The 14,311-nt window shown below is 42.5% G+C and overlaps 1 protein-coding gene across 27 annotated transcripts in view; it reads left to right on the forward strand.

Annotated features, from left to right (window-relative positions):
* The window catches only part of Tubgcp4 (tubulin gamma complex component 4), a 32,377-nt gene that overhangs the window by 4,665 nt on the left and 13,401 nt on the right, over positions 1-14,311 (forward strand). For 14 of the 27 annotated variants that reach the window (XR_015683185.1, XR_015683184.1, XR_015683186.1 and 11 more), the window contains 7 exon segments: positions 248-304; positions 2,295-2,374; positions 7,118-7,319; positions 7,995-8,160; positions 10,239-10,363; positions 13,729-13,779; positions 14,126-14,231. Coding sequence is in view for 10 of the 27 variants with exons in the window: in NM_001399280.1 (NP_001386209.1) it covers positions 248-304; positions 2,295-2,374; positions 7,118-7,319; positions 7,995-8,160; positions 10,239-10,363; positions 13,729-13,779; positions 14,126-14,231 (787 nt within the window). In the remaining 17 variants the exon portion in view is untranslated. 27 annotated transcript variants of the gene reach the window in all.

Genomic DNA, 14,311 nt, shown 5'->3' on the forward strand with positions numbered 1-14,311 from the left:
AAAGTGTTACTCTCTCCTACCCCACCCTTGGTTTTGTTTCTGTTTGTTTGTTTGCTTGCTTGAGACTGGGTTTCTCTGTGTAGCCCTGTCTGTCCTGGAATACTCTGTAGACCAGGCTGGCCTCGAATTCACAGAGATCTGCCTACCTCTGCCTCTCACTGCAAGGATTAAGTGTACTTTTAATCTCGAGTCGATCTTTTTTTAATCTTGTATTTAAATCATACCCTGCTATTTCTCTGCTTTGCAGTTCCAGCTCCTTTTCCCCTCTGTGATGGTTGTAGTGGAGCAAATTAAAAGCCAAAAGGTAAGAACTTTGTTATGATAAACTTCAAAGAAAATCTAATAATCAATGCTGATTTGCAGTCTTTTTTGAAGACACTGCTTTTAATATTATTTATTTGTTTAGCATTATCCCTTTGCCATTCATACAAAATGTCAGACATGCAAGAATAAGACAGTATGCTTTCTTTCAACACCTTATGGTTGTGAACGTAGAGTATATAGAGCTGCCTGGAATGCTGCTGAGGTTAGAGAGAATACTTGGTGTTTGGTGCTGAAAGCAGGTTGGACTAAGGGTTTAGAACCACTGGCTTTGAATGTGGACAAGAACCCACTTAAAAGAAAAAAGATGGTCTCCTCAGAGTGAACCACTGGGCAAAACCCAGCTTGTTGTATTCATGCATGACACCCATTGTCACAAGTTTCACCCCACACTAAACAGTTAAACCCCCATCACAAGACTATCTTTTTTGAGTAGACTTAATATCTATGAGGAAAATCCTTAGGTATTTTATACCATAGGAATTCTTTTCTTCTGTTTACCCATTATTGGACTAAGTAGGCAATCATTCTCAGCTCATTTCTCCATGTTTTCTGGCCACAGTTGTTATTCACAGTGTAGTTAGCCAGTTGCCTTACTCTGTAGCTGCTTGACTTGTTCAGTGCGTGTAGAAATGTACAGCTCTGTCCCATTGTCTCTGCTAGCAAAGCCAGGAGGAAAGTGCTTCAGAGACGACCGCCCTCATCAAAGTACAGTAACTACTGCTGTGCCGTGTACTTGCTAAGGACTTTACATACATAATTACATGTGCTCAGGGTCATAGAGAACAAGGTAAATGACAAGATCTGTGTAACTCAAAGACTGTGCTCTTAACCACTCTAACAGACTTGAAATGGGAGGGAACCTCCTACGTGAATGGAATTAGTAGTGAGTGTACAGAATTACATGCCTAGCTGCATATCTCAGAAGACTTTGAGCTTCCATTGGCTACAGGAAGAATGGGGAACTAATGGAGGGACTTAGCTGAGTGACCCTTCCTACCTGGCCAGGTAGTGACAGAGGAACTAATGTACTATGCTCTACTTAGAAACTGAGGTGCTTGAGACTGTGGGCTGAGGGGAAGAATGGGGACCAATTGTAAATTAGATCACCTAAGGCAATTGTTTTCAGAGTGATGGAATGTTGTAAACTTGTATTAGAGTGATGGTTGTGTAATTTAGGATATACAAATTATACTTCAGAGTGATTTGTAAGAAAAGCATGGAGGGCACAGAGACTTCCATTTAGGGGTAGGGTTCATACCTAATAAGTAGTCTGACTTGAATCTTATGAAAGACTTTTCCTGGGTTTTGAAATGGCAATTCCTCATGACTCTGGATTCTTCAGTAAATTGGCTCTCAAGCCAAAGTGAAAATTAGAGTGTATTAACAAGCACCTGGAATGCTTGTTACACCACAGGTCTCTGAGCTTTACCCCCAAAATGTGCGTTTATTTAATTTATTTTATTTATTTTTTTTTACCAACTTGATAAACTAGAGTCATTTGAGCAAAGAAGCCTCAGTTGAGAAAACACCTCCATCAGATCCCCCATGGGCAGATCTATAGTGCGTTTTCTTGATTAATGACTGATGGGAGGCCCAGGTCACTGCAGTTAGTGCCACCTGGGCAGGTGGTCTTGGACAATAAGGCAGGCTGAGTCAGCCATGGGGATGGGAGTGGGGCACAGCAAGCCCAGTAAGCAACATTTCTCTATGGCCTTTGCTTCTGTTACTGCCTTGAGCTCTTGCACCTACCTGCCTTCATGATGAGCATAAACTGAAACAACCCTTTCCCCAACCTGAGACAACAGGTTAACACTGATAGCGAGGGCAAGGGTGTCTGCCTGCCTTTGCAAATTGACTGTATAGAAATCTGGTGAGGGACTATATTAGCCTTCTCTACTGCACTATGCTTCTTGGTTGATATAGAATATGAGTTTGTGTGACCTAGATTAATTAGACTATATTTCCCACAGATTCATGGCTGTCAAATCCTGGAAACAGTTTACAAACATAGCTGCGGGGGCTTGCCTCCAGTTCGAAGCGCATTAGAAAAGTAAGTCCTGGCTTCCATAGTATTGGGAATAGAGGAGGGAGTCAAGTGACTTTACTTGTCATGGTTTGTTTTCAGGTCATATCAAGTGGATCATCTTAATGTGTTCTTGGATTCTGTTTACAAGTATATATTGAGAATTTTAGCATTGATGTTCATAACTGAAATTGGTCTGTAATTCTCATTCTTTGATGGGTTTTTATGTGGTTTGGGTATCAGGTAACTGGCCCCATGAGACAAATTGGGCAGTACTCTTTCTGCTTCTATTTTGTGGAATGATTTGAGGAGTATTGACATGAACTCTTTAAAAGTCTAGTAGAGGGGATGGGGATTTAGCTCAGTGATAGAGCACTTGCCTAGCAAGCACAAGGCCCTGAGTTCGGTCCTCAGCTCTGGTGGGAGGGGGAGGAGTCTAGTAGAATTCTGGGCTAAAACCCTGGGCTGTGCATGGTTTGGAGACTTTCAATAACTGTTTTATTTTGCTAGGGATTAGGTCTGTTTAAATTGCTTAGCTGATCTTGACTTAAGCAACATATATTGAGAAATTATCTATACAGGTTTTTAAACTATATCCTTATGATTATCTGGATTTCCTCTATGTCTGTTGTTATGTTCCTCTTTTCATTTTTAATTTTGTTAATTTGGATCTTCTCTCTCTGCCTTTTAATTACTTTGGATAAGGATTTGAAAGTCTTACTGATTCTCAAAGAACCAACTCTTTGTGTTTGTTCCTATTTCGCTGATTTCATCCTGAGTTTGATTGTTTTTTTGCTGTCTACTTCTTTTGAATGTGAGTTCTTTTGTTCTAGGGCTACTAGAGGTTCTAAGGTGTTCTAGAGGTGTTAAGCTACTAGTATGAAATCTCTCCAATTTTTTTCTTTTTTTAATCAATGACAAATCATTTATTTGTTTGTTTATATTTTTTTTTAATGTGAGTGCTCTATCTGCAGGTAAATCTGTATGCCAGAAGAGGGCATCAGAACCCTTTATAGATGGTCATGAGCCACCATGTGGTTGCTGGGAATTGAACTCAGGACCTCTGGAAGAGCAGTCAGTGCTCTTACCTGCTGAGCCATCTTACTAACCCCATCTCTTCAGGTTTTTTATGTAGGCACTTAGTGTTATGAACTTGCCACCTAGAATAGCTTTCATTTTATTCTATAAGTTGATATGTTATATATTCATTTTCATTCAATTCTAGAAAGTCTTCCTTTCTTAATTTCTGTCTTGGCCCATTTTTCATTCAGTAGTGAGTTGTTTAGCTTCTATGAGTCTGTAAGTGGGTATAGTTGGCCTCTTTAGGTTGGATTTTTCCTCCTAGCACCTTTTATAAGACAGAATTTGTAAATAGATATTGCTTAAGTTTGGTTTTATCATGGGATGTATGATTTTATCCGTCAATGGTAATTGAAAGTTTTGCTGGGTATAGTAGTCTGGGCTGGCATCTGTGGTTCCTTAGAATCCATAGCACAGCTGCCCAGGCCCTTCTGGCTTTTAGAGTCTCCTCTGAGAAGTCAGCTATTCTAATGCGTCTGCCTTTATGTTACTTGCTCATTTTCCTTGCAGCTTTCAGTATTCTTCTTTGCTCAGTAGGTTAGTGTTTCGATTATTAGGTACTGAGTGGATTTTCTTTTCTGATACAGTCTATTTCCTGTTCCGTGCACTTCTGTACTTAATAGGCATCTCCTTCTTTAGGTTAGGGGAATTTTCCTCTATGATTTTGTTGAAAGTGCTGTCTATTCCTTTGACTTTGGTTTCTTCTCCTTCCTCTGTTTATATTATTTTTAGATTTGGTCTTTTCATCTTGTCCCAGGTTTCCTGATTGTTTTATGCCAGGAGTTTTTCAGATTAACATTTTTTTGACAAAGGAATTTATTTCTTTATCTTGTCTTCCATACCTGAGATTCTCTTTTCTATCTCTTATATTCTGTCTGTGAGGCTTGCCTCTGAGGTTCCTGTCCAAGTTCCTAAATTTTTCATTTCCAGATTTCCCTCAGTTTGGGTTTTCTTTGTTGATTCTATTTCCATTTTCATGTCTTGCATGGTTTTAGTTATTTCCTTCCACTGTACACTTGTGTTTTCATAGCTTTCTTTAAGAGATTTATTCATTTCCTCTTTATGACCCTATCGTATTCATAAAGGCATTTGAAGGTCTTTTTCTTGTGAGTCATCTGTGATGCAGTACTGAGAGCCTGTGTGGATAGTCAGGCTCTAGTGAGGATATGTTATCCTGGCTGTTACTGTGTTTTCATACTGGCATCTAGGCATCTGGGTTTGGGAAACTCATAATGTAGGTGATGATATCTAGTCTTGTCTTTGTTGAGTGGGTGTTTTGTTCTTTGGTTTCTGCTTCTTCTCTGGTTCTTAAGAGTGTGGTGAGGGGTTGGGGATTTGGCTCAGTGGTAGAGCACTTGCCTAGCAAGCGCAAGGCCCTGGGTTTGGTCCCCAGCTCTGAAAAAAAGAAAAGAAAAAAAAAAAAGAGTGTGGTGGCATTGCCTGGTAGAAAATGCTTCTGGGATCCTGATAGTTGTGGCCACTAGGGGTTCCAGGTAAGATGTGTTTCTCCATATTGGGAGCTGACACTTAGGAAAAGGAATTGGCTGGGGAAGGAACTGAGAGGATTCACCAGGATCTGCCTAGTCCCTTAGGGAATGGAGGCAGAGTGAGGAGAGTCTGCACAGAGCTGGAGGTGAGACTGGGGGATTGAATATAGAGGAATAAAGGGAAAGTAAAGATCTGCAGTTACTACTCACTTCCTAGTTAGTGCCTATGGGTTCCTAAGGGAGTGCCTGCTGGAGTTGGACGGGGTAAAGTGAATGGGGAGAGGGAGATTAGGAGGTGAAGGTCTGTGTAAACTAAAGGAGATAGGGACAGAGTGGAAAGGGAGGCTCTTACAGATTTTCTGCTACAGAGCTGGGGATGAGACTGGGAGATAGGATTTAGAGTAACAAAGGGAGAGGTTAGCCTACCTGCTACCCTAGCCAGAGTTTTGTTGAATTTTTTGTTTTTAATAAAGGATTTCCTTTGAGTTTGAATATTTTAAATAGTAGACTAAAGCTCTATTTCTTCTCCCCTCCCCCACTCTCATTTTGAAAAATATCAGTCCTAGAAATTAAATATAAAGCACTTGATTATCCTTTAATTTTACCAGTTGCTAACATTTTGCCTAATTCATCTTTTCTTTCTCCTGTATGCATATGAAATATCTCCACATCTTCCAGTTTTGTTGTTGGGACATTAGAAAGCAGCTGCAGATATCCTAACTCCTAAATAGTTAGCTCATTTATCACCTCAGTCCCATATTATTCACCAAAAGTAATATGATATTTAGAGTATGTTGAGATTTCTCCATTTGTTCCCCAAAAGTCGAGTATAGCTGTTCTGTTTTTCACTGTCCAGAATCTAGTACATTTTCACATGTTGCATTTAGTTATGTCTTTTTAAGTCTATCTCTGTATTCTGGCCTTGTCTCATTTTCTTAATATGTGTGTGTGTGTGTGTGTGTGTGTGTGTGTGTGTGTGTGTGTGTGTGTGTGTGTGTGTCTGTGTCTGTGTCTGTGTCTGTGTCTGTGTCTGTGTTTAGTTTTTTTTATTCAGAGTCCTCATTCAGTAGCCTAGACCCTCCTTGAACTCATAGTGATCCTCCTGCCTCAGCCTTCAATTGCTGGAATTACAGGCATGAGCCCTCATGTTCCTGAGCTTTTTGAAGTCTCCTTCAGTTTGAAACAGCTCCCAGGAGTAGAAGAGATGGCTCTGTGGTTAGGAGCAGTTGCTGCTTTTCACAGGACATGGTTCAGTTCAGCACCCACATGGCAGCTCACAGCTGTCTGTAACTGCAGCTCTAGTAAGATTAGTCACCTCTCTCTTACACAGGCACCTGTACTCAGGTTACAGACACACACACACAAAAGCACACATATACATAAAATAAAAATAATTTTTAAAAGCCTTTAGAACTGTGAGACAGCCTGCTTCCCTTTTGTAGTTGTGTCTGTGATGGTAGCCTTCAGGAACTTTTAACACTGGTCTGTTGGATGCCCACAATTTAAAATTTTCAGATTCCTTCTTCCTGATTAAACTCAGATTAGACATTTTAAGTAAGAAGACTACATATATGACATTGTTTCAGAAAGCTAGTTTATCCCATGATGCTTCTGTGGAGTATCGTAGGATAATGTAGTATCTGTCAGATTTCTCTGTTGCAAAGATAACCTTTTTCTCTTCATAATGAATATGCCCTCTGGCCACCCTTCAAGACCACCTCAGTATCCATTCCCCAACTACCTTCCTACATTTTATTTTATTTTGGTTTCTGCATTTTATTGACAACTCTGTTTTTTTGTCAACGGTATTCACAGATTGAATCTTTTTCCCTATGCAGTTCCAAGAAGAATAAATTTCAGGCTGTGTTCAGCAAGAAGTGACTCCATTACATCCCCTTACATAAGACTCATTTGTTTTGAAGCTTAAACAAAGGACAAAATTATTTGCCCTAAAAAAAAAAATTTCCTGAGTTTAATCAAGTATATTGTACAAGTTGGACTTTACTCTGAACTTATGTATGAAAGTTTAATCAGTCTGTCTGTATGCAATTAAATTATCAATTATCTTGTTTCTCCTATGACTCACTCACTAAACCATCAAGCTTCTGTCTATCCTATCAAAATTTCAAACATGGTCTCTAGGTGTGGTGGGTCTCAGCATTCTAAGTAGACTGGTAAGGCTCTTGCTTCCTTCTCTCCTCAGAATCCTGGCTGTATGCCATGGAGTCATGTATAAACAGCTCTCGGCCTGGATGCTGCATGGACTGCTCTTGGACCAGCACGAAGAGTTCTTCATTAAACAGGGTCCATCTTCTGGTAATGTCAGTGCCCAGATGGAAGAGGATGAGGAAGATCTGGGCATTGGAGGCCTGACAGGAAAACAACTGAGAGAACTGCAGGACCTGGTGAGGATACAGGAAGCCCAGGGCAGCCACCTGGCAGGGCCCTGGTTCATTACAGCCTGGCTGCCTTCCATGAGTGGATAAGTTAGAGAAACTGGGCTCTCTCTTAATTAGAGACTACAAAATAGCAAGCAATTTTAAAACCCTTGTTTTTCCTTTCTACATTACATGCTCTTACAAATTTAGTGATGTGTTTTATATTTAAAAATCCAGTGCTAGGCTGAGGGATTGATTCAGTTGGTCAAAGCGCTTGAGTAAGTGTGAGGACCTGGGTTCAAATTCCAAGAACCCATGTAAAAGCCAGATGCTATATACTGTGAACATCTGTAACCTCAGTGCTCCTGCAGAGAGATGGGAGGCAGAAACAGGAGGATCTCTGGAAACCTGAAGGCTAGTTAGTTTGACATACAGAGCAGAACAAGGAGACCTGGTCTCAGGACAGATGTGAGGACAGCACACGTGTGTCACACTGACATACACAAAAGTAAATTAAAAGATAAGAACTCAGTGCTTTCCGCCATGCCAGTCTTCTCCATGAAAGTGTAATACATTTCCAGTGCTGGTGATTTAAGAATTGTACAACTTCAGATTTACACCCTGCTTACCAATAACACAGATCATGGGTTGGGAGTTAAGACCTGTCATCATACTTCACTGATGGGTTGTTTTCTTCACTAGCGCCTAATTGAGGAAGAGAATATGCTGGCCCCATCTCTAAAGCAGTTTTCTCTGAGGGTAGAGATTTTACCATCCTACATTCCAGTGAGAGTTGCTGAAAAAATCCTCTTTGTTGGAGAATCTGTCCAGATGTTTGAGAATCAAAATGTGAACCTGACAAGGAAAGGTAAGAATCCTCTTTTCTGTTGGTCACATCCTCAGATGTTCTTCATCTCCAACACTGGCCCAAAGCATGCTGGGTTAGTGTGGTTGATAACCTTGATGAACTGCTGCAGCAAACCAACTCTGATAGATTTGCCTGGGCCACTGTGGCCCCTCCACCCTGTCTACCCTGTCTACCCTGACTACCCTGACTACCCTGTCTACCCTGTCTACCCTGACTACCCTGACTACCCTGACTACCCTGTCTACCCTGACTACCCTGACTACCCTGTCTACCCTGACTACCCTGACTACCCTGTCTACCCTGTCTACCCTGACTACCCTGTCTACCCTGACTACCCTGTCTACCCTGACTACCCTGACTACCCTGACTACCCTGACTACCCTGTCTACCCTGACTACCCTGACTACCCTGTCTACCCTGACTACCCTGACTACCCTGTCTACCCTGTCTACCCTGACTACCCTGTCTACCCTGACTACCCTGACTACCCTGTCTACCCTGACTACCCTGACTACCCTGTCTACCCTGTCTACCCTGACTACCCTGTCTACCCTGTCTACCCTGACTACCCTGACTACCCTGTCTACCCTGACTACCCTGACTACCCTGTCTACCCTGTCTACCCTGACTACCCTGACTACCCTGTCTACCCTGTCTACCCTGACTCCTGTCTACCCTGACTACCCTGTCTACCCTGACTACCCTGTCTACCCTGACTACCCTGACTACCCTGACTACCCTGTCTACCCTGACTACCCTGACTACCCTGTCTACCCTGACTACCCTGACTACCCTGTCTACCCTGACTACCCTGTCTACCCTGACTACCCTGACTACCCTGTCTACCCTGTCTACCCTGACTACTCTGTCTACCCTGTCTACCCTGACTACCCTGTCTACCCTGACTACCCTGTCTACCCTGACTATTCTGACTCCTGTCTACCCTGACTACCCTGACTACCCTGTCTACCCTGTCTACCTTGACTATCCTGACTCCTGTCTACCCTGACTACCCTGTCTACCCTGACTACCCTGTCTACCCTGTCTACCCTGACTACCCTGTCTACCCTGACTACCCTGTCTACCCTGACTACCCTGACTACCCTGTCTACCCTGACTACCCTGTCTACCCTGACTACCCTGACTACCCTGTCTACCCTGACTACCCTGTCTACCCTGACTACCCTGACTACCCTGACTACCCTGTCTACCCTGACTACCCTGACTACCCTGTCTACCCTGACTACCCTGACTACCCTGTCTACCCTGACTACCCTGTCTACCCTGACTACCCTGACTACCCTGTCTACCCTGTCTACCCTGACTACTCTGTCTACCCTGTCTACCCTGACTACCCTGTCTACCCTGACTACCCTGTCTACCCTGACTATTCTGACTCCTGTCTACCCTGACTACCCTGACTACCCTGTCTACCCTGTCTACCTTGACTATCCTGACTCCTGTCTACCCTGACTACCCTGTCTACCCTGACTACCCTGACTACCCTGACTACCCTGTCTACCCTGTCTACCCTGACTACCCTGTCTACCCTGTCTACCCTGACTACCCTGTCTACCCTGACTACCCTGACTACCCTGACTACCCTGACTACCCTGTCTACCCTGTCTACCCTGACTACTCTGTCTACCCTGTCTACCCTGTCTACCCTGCCTACCCTGTCTACCCTGACTACCCTGACTACCCTGACTACCCTGACTACCCTGTCTACCCTGTCTACCCTGACTACTCTGTCTACCCTGTCTACCCTGTCTACCCTGACTACCCTGTCTACCCTGACTACCCTGTCTACCCTGACTATTCTGACTCCTGTCTACCCTGACTACCCTGACTACCCTGTCTACCCTGACTATCCTGACTCCTGTCTACCCTGACTACCCTGTCTACCCTGACTATCCTGACTCCTGTCTACCCTGACTACCCTGTCTACCCTGACTATCCTGTCTACCCTGTCTACCCTGACTAACCTGTCTACCCTTTCTACCCTGACTACCCTGTCTACCCTGACTACCCTGACTACCCTGACTCCTGTCTGATGATCGTGTCGTCATACTCCACAGGGTCCATCTTGAAAAACCAGGAGGACACTTTTGCTGCCGAGCTGCACCGGCTCAAGCAGCAGCCACTCTTCAGCCTGGTGGACTTTGAGCAGGTGGTAGATGGGATTCGTAGCACTGTGGCTGAGGTCTGTCTTCTGTCTCATATTCTTCCAGAAGAGATGAGTTTGTAGAGCACTAAAGGGCACGAAGGAGAGACAGGGACAGGACAGAAAGATGGATGGGGCTGGAGAGGTGCTCGGTGGTTAAGACTTAGGTTCAATTCCCAGGACCCACATAGTGGCTTTCAACCATTTGTAACCCGCTTCAGGGGATCCAGTGCCCTCTTCTGAGTTCCAAAGGCACAAGGCAGACACCCTCACGCACAGAAAATAAATAAGTAAAAGTACATCTACTTTTCAGGTAGAAATGGAACTAGCCCTTCCACTGGTGTGTTTTAATTAGTTGATTAAAGGGGAAGTCTCAGTTTAATTCCTAACACTCATGAATTTGGGTGCTAAGAAGTTTTGTGTGTGTATCTGCCTGTGCCTGTGTGTGTTTTAGTATCAACCATGTATTTCTCTAGCACACAGTAATCTTAGAAGGAAAGCAAGCACAGGATGGTGGTCCTGGCCCTTGAGACAAGTGGGAAGGGAGGAGTAGGATTCTGGGTACTAGTATTTCTTGACTTGAGGGTGCTTATGGTGATTGCCATGTCCGTTGTGAACTTCAAGGTGTAAGCTTATGATTTTTGTTTTTCTATGTAATAGTCACTACTTTGACAATAAGGTTTTAAAATTTTGGATAATATAAGAGAAAAACGCTTGTATCTTCAGTTGTTTATTATTTACATGGAGACATAGTATTGCTAATTTATTGCTGGCTAATCTTACACATTCCCCTTAACTCTGCGTAACTAACTTTTAATTTATATGTTTATTTTATGTATATAAGCACACTGTAGCTGTCTTCAGACACACCAGAAGAGTCATCAGATTCATTACAGATGGTTGTGAGTCACCATGTGGTTGCTGGGAATTGAACTCAGGACCTCTGGAAGAGCAGTTGGGGCTCTTACATCTGTTTTTGTTTGTTTGTTTGTTTGTTTGGGTTTTTTTTGGTTTTTTTTTTTCGGAGCTGGGGACCGAACCCAGGGCCTTGCGCTTGCTAGGCAAGTGCTCTACCACTGAGCTAAACCCCCAACCCCAGTGCTCTTACATCTGAACCACCTCTTGAGTTGAGTCCCTGGTTACCTAACTTAGTTCTGGGACTTGATACTTTTTTTATGTACTAAAGATGACCGCCCCTGAAAATAATGTTTTACAACATTTCTCCCAGTGGGTAAACATACATTGTTCTAGGCTCTTTATTGAAACAGTAGACAAGTGGGCTTTGTTTGCATAAATTGTGTCAAACAATAGAGGTAATATTGGACATTTCTGATTTCCTGACTCTTAGAGATGCAGAGTTCATGCATTACTATGATATTTACTGTAGGCTTCTAGAAGGAAGTTTAACAAAGTATTCTCTTCCTAGTTAACCGATTTTTTTATCCTAAGTGATGTCAGTTTTACCAGTTGCCCCTTGTGTTAGTGAAAGAGAGCATCCTTGCCTTGAATCCATTTCTCTTTCATAAAGTTTTTACATCTGTGTGCATTAGTTAAGAAAGACGATTGTCTGTCTTCTCTGTCTTATTCCTGGGTAGTTTTTACATAAGCCTTATAAAATGGGCTAGGTAGCTGCTTTTGTTCTTTCCTTATTATTTGTAAAAACAGTCTATATCAGTAATTGGCTACTGAAAGTTTGAACTTAATGAGAAGTGATCTAAGCTAGACTTTCTCAGGAAGAAAAACTTTACTGGTTGAGTATGTTTTAAAATGAAATTACCATAAAATTTCTTCTTGTAACAATTTTGATAATTCTGTGACTGTGGAACTTGACTATTTCAGATTTTTTTTTTTTTTTTTTTTGGTTCTTTTTTTTCGGAGCTGGGGACCGAACCCAGGGCCTTGCGCTTCCCAGGCAAGCACTCTACCACTGAGCTAAATCCCCAGCCCCGATTTAATTTTTTAAAATACTTGTTTGTCTATATTATGTTTTGTTTACTTAAATTCTGTCTTTTAAAATTTATTTTATGGCCTGTCAGTGGTAGCATTGGAGAGGCAGAGGCAAGTGGATCTCTGAGTTTGAGGCCAGTTTGGTCTACAAGGCAAATGGCCAGAGCTACACAAAGAAACCCTGTCTAAAATAAATAAATAAATAAATGAATGAATAAATAAATAAGGAAGAAAGAAAGAGAGAGGGAGGGAGGGAGGGAGGGAAGAAGGAAGGAAGGAAGGAAGAGTGTGGTATGTATACTTATGTTACAAAGAGTGTGTGTGTGTTAGTGTGTGTGTGTGTGTATGTGTGTGTGTGTGTGTGTGTGTGTGTGTGTCCATGCACACCCACCTGAGAATAGTTTCAGATACCTTCTTTTGGCTAGCCTGGCTGGCCAGTGAGCACCAGCATCTCCCTGTCTTGCTGTCTCCCAACATTGGGTTCTGGACATGAGCCACTGCACTCAGCTTTTACATACATGCTGGAGATCTGAACTCAGGTCCTTATGCTTGCTTAGCAAGATTTTTCATCACTGAGCCATCTCACCAGCCCCAGTTTTTCTCATTATTTAGTCTTGTTAGGCTTTTATTAAGATTAATAAGCTAGTTATAATCAGCTTCTCCTCCTTAATTTAAAACATTTATAAATGGAAAAATCACATTATTTCAATGCATAGATAAGTTATATGATTTTTTTTACATGTATGGGTGTTATGCCTACATGTATATCTGTTCATCATATTCCTGGCCGGTGCCCTCAGAGGCCAGATGAGGCTTGGAACTAGAGTTCCAGATGGTTGTGAGCCACCTTGTAGGTGCTGGGAATCAAGTTCAGGTCCACTGCTCTTTGCTGATAAGCCATCTCTCCAGTCCTTTTAAAAATAAACAGGAAATGGGATTGCTGCATGTGCAAGGCTGGCCTGGAGTTGGCCGTCATCTTCCTGTAGTGTCCCAGTGCTGCACCGACGGGCATGTCCCAGTAAGCCTAGGTTTTCTTTTCCTTTTTATAAATCATGAACTAATGGAGAATGTTAGCCACTGTTTTCTCTACATCTCTGGGTACCCAGATGTTTTTTTCTATTAACTTTACTGTAGTAAGCTACACTCGTGCTTTTTTGAGACAGGTTCTCCTTATGTAGAGACTCTTCCTTTTCTTGAACTCACCATATAGATGAAGCTGGCCTTGAACTGAACTGAGATCCTCCTACCTCTGCTTCCCAATGCTGGGGTTTAAGGTGTGAGCCGCCATGCTTGGTATTTAACCCAGTGGTTTTTAGTTTTGTCGAGTTGTGTACGCAACTATTACCACTAACTTTAGGACATTTTATCTTGCATGGGTTTTGCTGTCTGCTCATCCTAGGATTAGCTGAATTATGGTCACCGTAATGAACTTTTCTGTTTTCTTAATCTCATCACAGCACCTTTGGAAGCTAATGGTGGAAGAGTCAGATTTACTGGGTCAGCTAAAGGTAATAACTGGTGCTCTTTTAAATCTTAAAATGATTCTGGAAAGCATTCTTGCCTAAACTTCCCTGGTAGATTTATTTGTTCTTACTCAAGTGAGGAAAATATATTTTATGCTACAGATCTTTGGTACTCAAGCTTGGTAAGATTCAAGCTTACTTTCTTCTGTTGTGATGTAAATGCCATCAAACACAGAGCCTTTCTGCTTGAGAGGCTGCTCTGTGTCTCATTAAAATGTTAAGCCTGTGTCCTTCAGACTGCTACTATCAGCCTCTCTGTGTCTGATTCCCTTATGGTGGTAAGGGCTCCAGGCTTGGTTTACTGAATTGTACATTGAAATTCCTTCCTCAGATCATTAAAGACTTTTACCTTCTGGGACGAGGAGAACTGTTCCAGGCCTTCATTGACACAGCTCAACACATGTTAAAAACACCACCCACTGCAGTGACAGAGCATGGTAATTCTCCTATGGCCCTGAGTAAAGTTTGCTCAAGTTGCAGGGTGTTTCTTGGCTGCTGTTGTGTATTGCAGGTTTGC

Source organism: Rattus norvegicus, chromosome 3, assembly GCF_021556685.1.
Source record: "Rattus norvegicus strain SHRSP/BbbUtx chromosome 3, alternate assembly SHRSP_T2T, whole genome shotgun sequence".
NCBI lineage: Eukaryota > Metazoa > Chordata > Mammalia > Rodentia > Muridae > Rattus > Rattus norvegicus.